The sequence below is a fragment of the Microtus ochrogaster genome, linkage group LG2, assembly GCF_000317375.1.
Source record: "Microtus ochrogaster isolate Prairie Vole_2 linkage group LG2, MicOch1.0, whole genome shotgun sequence".
NCBI classification, from domain to species: Eukaryota; Metazoa; Chordata; class Mammalia; order Rodentia; family Cricetidae; genus Microtus; species Microtus ochrogaster.
The window spans coordinates 35,781,813-35,787,411 of NC_022028.1; the positions used below are offsets into that span (position 1 = coordinate 35,781,813).

The 5,599-nt window shown below is 43.9% G+C and overlaps 1 protein-coding gene across 1 annotated transcript in view; it reads right to left on the reverse strand.

Moving 5' to 3' along the window:
- The window catches only part of Mypn (myopalladin), a 78,453-nt gene that overhangs the window by 41,733 nt on the left and 31,121 nt on the right, over positions 1 to 5,599 (reverse strand). The window contains exons 3-4 of the mRNA XM_005360442.2: positions 2,860 to 3,035; positions 966 to 1,017 (exon numbers count right to left, since the gene is read on the reverse strand). Of these exons, the coding sequence (XP_005360499.1) occupies positions 966 to 1,017; positions 2,860 to 3,035 (228 nt within the window). The remainder of the gene's footprint in view (positions 1 to 965; positions 1,018 to 2,859; positions 3,036 to 5,599) is intronic.

Below are 5,599 nucleotides of genomic sequence, written 5' to 3' on the forward strand. Positions count from 1 at the left end.
GAATAATTGGAAGCACTTCCAAGTCTATAAAAGAGAGGCAGAAGGAAGGGCCTTTAAGGAAGTGATAGCACACAGACCCAAGGAGGAGGAATGGGGCAAAGGTCTTGAGGATGGTGGTAGAGACTGGTAAAGGGGGAAAGAGAAATAAATCTTTATAATGTTCACACGTCTACAAGAGCGGACAGCAAGTTACTGCAGGGGTAGATGCACAGAACATTCGAGGACTAAGATGTGATTTCTCCCCTTCCAGAGCTTCCCCTCTGTGGGGAAGGTAGGATAATCCCACAGCTCTGTGAAGCCTTTCTTGCTTGACCAATGAGGTATTCATCCAAGTCCTGCACAGCCTACCCATGGCCATATCCCACAGCATCTCATTACCCTTGCCCATTTCTTGCCATACTTCCTGTACACATCCCTCCACTTAAATCTCGAACAGGCAGGAGGCCTGTGGTTTTTCTCCGTGCCCACTGGATGTAGTGTAGTGCTTGGGCTATAGAAGGGGTACATCAAGGTTGTAATAACTACACAGATAAAACTTTACTCAGTACTACTGTTTAGCAAAAGAGCTATGATGGTCAAGACATTTATATTGTCTGAAACTCATGGCAATCCTCCTGTCTCAGCCTTCCAAGTGTTGCAATTACAGGTGTGTTCCTCCACCATACCTAGCTTTATAAGTACTATTTTTAAATGTATTTTAAAAGTTATTGGGTTATAGTTTTTAATCCTGTAGACAAAACCATGATAATATTTCATTTTTTTAAGTATCAGGAAGATTCAAATTAATCTGCTGGACAGGATTTAAGCAAAAACAAATTGAGTCTTCCCCAAATCTGCCCATGTATATGTACATATATATGGTTTTTCATGATGTTAGGACCGACCGTGGAACCACCTCCTTCAAGTTCTAGACATTAATTAGGGGTTCTCCTGGGGGCCTGAGGATGTTTAGGCTATAGAATTACCGATTCATCTCTTCTTTGTTAGGGTCCCCTTCTGAGTCAGAGGAAGAAACTCCTAGAGAAATAAAAACAAAAGATGGGATTTTAAAGATGATAATCTAGTACACAAATTCCTAGGCATTTGAAGCTCTGAAAAGGAATCTTAGGCTCAGGAAGGAACCCAGTGGCTCCTCATGCGAACATCTAATCTGTCATAGGAGGAAGTAAACCCTAAGAATCGAAAGGAGTCGATTAAGGACATACGCCCAGTGAGTGGTACAATTCAAACACACAGGGCCACGTTCTAAATTCCAGGGTGTAAAACACCTGCCAAGAACTTTGGACTAACAGGACAGTTTTTGCAGGCATTCCCCGGTGCTGATAAACCCACACAGAGTGGGTGAAAGGGGGGGATTATTCTGGATTCCAAACACTGCAAGTGTAGGTGGGTGCTCTTCCGTCCTGCCCTAATATTAACAAGTCATCCTCCATCTTCGGAGTGGGAGTGTTCGATGCCCAGATGCCAGAGTGGAAAAGCAAGCCAATGGTGATCCAATCTCAGTTCTCCTACCAGGTCCTAGATTTATTTCTCCGGATCGGAAATTCCAGGCATATACAGTAGAGCTAAACCTGGAGGTGTTTATTGTACTCCAAAGACTTGAGGTTAAAAACATGGGACACATTTCTGTGAACGTATTTCTTCACTAAATGTCTGTCGAATGTTCACTATGTGCTTGGTTCGGTGGAAATGATCAGAGATAGGGAGGAATGAGACCATTTGGACCTTGCAGTCTTCTTGGCAAATGAGTGTTTAGTGTTTAGTCCATGATCATTCGATATTTAAGCGCTGGAGGCAAGGCTTATCTAAGCCATTGTATAGGCAAGAAAAAGTACTAGAGAAAGATCCTCCACCTAAAACTCAGAGGATGAAGCAAATAGGAGCAAAAGCTTAACAGATAGCCGAGAACTACGAATTGATTTCTCCTCAAAAATTATTCAAGCTTTCATGCTTGGTACTGTTGCAAACGCCACCCCAAATGATTCAAGCGGTCGCCAGACTTCTATCCCTGACTCTCCGAGTGTATATCCTTAACCAGCAGTGAGGGTAAGTCAGACCATGCTGTGTCTCTGCTTAGAACCTTCCAGAGTTTCCTTTGTTACTACTCTGACTGATGAAGACTTAGAATCGGCTCACCTGCCTCCCTCCACCTCCCCCTCATCTTGAACTTCAGGCTTCACTTCCTATTGCTTTATCCTTGCTTGCTCTACTCTGGCCACACGAGGTCAACGCTTCCCATTTTATTGTAAGCTGTTTTTGTTTATTCTTCTTACTATTATGTGTGTGTGTGTGTGTCTGTAGGCAGGCATGGAGGTCAAGCGACAATTTGGGAATTGGTTCTGTCCTTCCACCACCATGGATACAAGCGATTAAACTCAGGTTCCAGGCTTTTGTATTTAGTACGAGCATCTCGCTGGCCCAACACACTAGCTCATCTCTACCTCTGGACTGGGGCTCTCTCACCTCTGGGCTGCTGCATTTGCTGATTTCTCTGCCTGAAATACAGTTCCTTTGACTTTCCTATGACCGCCACTCCCTCCAGGCCTCCCTTCAAATGCCACCTGGTTAGTGACATTAGGTCATCCAATCAAAACTTACACCACACACACACACACACACACTATTTTCTATGTCTTTTGTGATGCTGTTTCTTACCATCATTTATCTCATTCATCTGCAGTTTCTCCCATTATAACGCAAATCAACATATCATCCATCTAAAGACCTTTGTCTACTTGATTCGTGTCTATTATCCCCAGTGTCGAGATGGACAGAATAGACCCTCATCAAAAGCGTATCTAATTACACATACTTATACTTTGATAGCGTATGTCAGGCCTCAGAAGCGTGTAGCCATACCTTCTATGTAAATCTCAGCAGAAGTTGAGTCTGTTCCGTAGATGTTGGAAGCAAAGCACGAGTATCGTCCTGTGTCCTCCTCAAAGGCTTCGGCGATGGTCAGCGAGTGCAGGTTTCCAGCCTGCACGATGTGGATGTCTGGGGAATTTTCGAGCTCCTTGCCTTCACAATACCACCTGCAAGGAGGAGAGGTTGAGTTCCTACTGCCTTGGCAGAGTAGCTGAGTTTAGTTCCAAGTGTTCAGGTCAAGGAGCTCACAGCCCCTGGGGATCCCGGCTCCAGGGTTGTTTTTTTTTTTGTTTTGTTTTTTGTTTGTTTGGTTTTTTTTTTTTTGGTTTTGGTTTTCTGAGACAGGGTTTTTCTGCAGTTTTGAAGCCTGTCCTGGAATTCACTCAGTAGACCAGGCTGGACTCGAACTCACAAAGATCCGCCTATCTCTGCCTCCCAAGTGCTGGGATTAAAGCTGTGCACCACCACCACCTGACATATACACATCTTTTTTTTTTTTTTTAAAAAAGAATTATACAACTGAGAGATGTTGACAAACCAGACGCTATCAATCACAAAGCTAGGACTGTGATGCAGATGTTAATTTATTCCCACACTTTTGTAGCATACACCAGAGGTTACCTCATCTTCTCTAGAGAGCACCAAAAAGGTACTAAGTGTTTGCGATGTCAGATGCACTGTTGCTGTGTCTGACATTACAAGAAAATTAACTCCTTTTATCAATACTTCTCCTAGGGCTGGCGTAGCCATAGCCAATAGCCCAAGCTAGATGTTTCTATGAATGATGCAAGGTTTGTTTGTTTGTTTGTTTGTTTGTTTGAGACAGTTTCTCTGTACAGCCCTGGCTGTCCTGGAACTCACTAAGACCAGGCTGGGCTCAAACTCAGAGATCTATCCGCCTCTGCCTCCTGAGTGCTGGGTTAAAAGTATGGGCCACACACTTGACTGACCTCTTATTTTAATTCTATATACTTAAAGTTAGAACCTTTCTTTGCGGGGGGGAGGGGGGGTTCAAGACAGGGTTTCTTTACCTTTGGTGTCTGTCCTGGAATTAGCTTTTGTAGACCAGACTGGCCTCGAACCCACAGAGATCTACCTGCCTCCGTCTCCGGAGTGCTGGGATTAAGGGTGTGTGCCACCGCCGTCTAGTTCAAGTTAGAACCTTTTACTACATATAGCATATGGGTTTTTTTGTTGGGGGGGGCAAAAAATTATACAAAATAAGATATGGACTATTTAGGTGGTAGAGAGATGGTCCAGTGGTTAAGAGTGCATGTTGCTCTTACAGTGGACTGTGGTTCGACCCCAGCATCCATATCAAGTGGCTCATAACTGTATGTAAATACCCCAGCCCCAGGAGACCCAATGCCCTCTTCTGGCCTCCACAAGCACCTGCATTCACATGCACAGACACATAATTTTAAAAAACATGTATCCTTTTTTTTTTTTTGGTTTTTCGAAACAGGCTTTCTCTGTAGCTTTGAAGCCTGTCCTGGAACTAGCTCTTGTAGACCAGGTTGGCCTTGAACTCACAGATATCCTCCCGCCTCTGCCTCCCCAGTGCTGGGATTAAAAGCATGCGCCACCACCGCCCGGCTTAAAAAAAAAATGTACCCAGCACTCGGGAGGCAGAGGCAGGCGGATCTCTGTGAGTTCGAGACCAGCCTGGTCTACAGAGCTAGTTCCAGGACAGGCTCCAAAGCCACAGAGAAACCCTGTCTCGAAAAAACCAAAAAAAAAAAATATATATCTTTAAAAAAAGAAAAAATAGCTGGGCGGTGGTGGCGCATGCCTTTAATCCCAGCACTTGGGAGACAGAAGCAGGCGGATCTCTGTGAGTTCAAGACTAGCCTGGTCTACAAGAGCTAGTTCCAGGACAGGCTCCAAAGCCACAGAGAAACCCTGTTTTGAAAAAAAAAGAAAAAATACTTAAAATTCATGATAAGAAAAATGAACATTGAAATTAAACAGAAACAAAATTTCTCACATAATAGTTTTGGGAAAATCTATTGATCCCTCTCATATATATTAGTGACAATGAAAGTATCATTCTTACTAAAGGACTCCGGAAGTGATGCTAAAATTACAGATACATTTTATTCTTGGAACCATCTTATTGGAATCAATGTACAGAGAGACTTGAAGTCATACGAAATGATAAACATACAGGCTACTTGTTGAGATTAGCAAGCGATCGTAAACAAGCTAACTGTCCATCATCAGGTCGCTGTCCTCCAAGATGCAGCCACACAACAGAACGCGGCAGCTCCAAAATGGGGATGAGAAGAAGCACCAGGTGTCAGTGTAGACGGGATTCTAAGACATGTTTAACCCCCAAGTAGCTTAACCCCTCCCTCCCACCACTTGACGAAGCAGGATCACATCTGTTTACCTACTTTTCACAGCCAAACTGTCCTCCGCTCCTGCAAACTCGTCACGGTCACCCCCGGTATCCAAACCTCCATCCAGGTTCTTACCCTCTTCCTCTGTTTTTTCTGCACCTATAAATATAACTCACCCATCGCCATTCAGCTCAGATATCACCTCCCACACGCGGCTACACTTACCTCCATGATCAGCCTGTTTCTAACTGCACCTTTAAGAAACGAGCTATCTTATGTTGCGACAGTTTGGGTGATATAAGATCTTCTCTGGGTCTCTGTTTTGAAATTCTGTTTGTCTCGCTAATTTCACTGGATTGTAAACTTGTAGAATTCTGCCTCCACAAGGA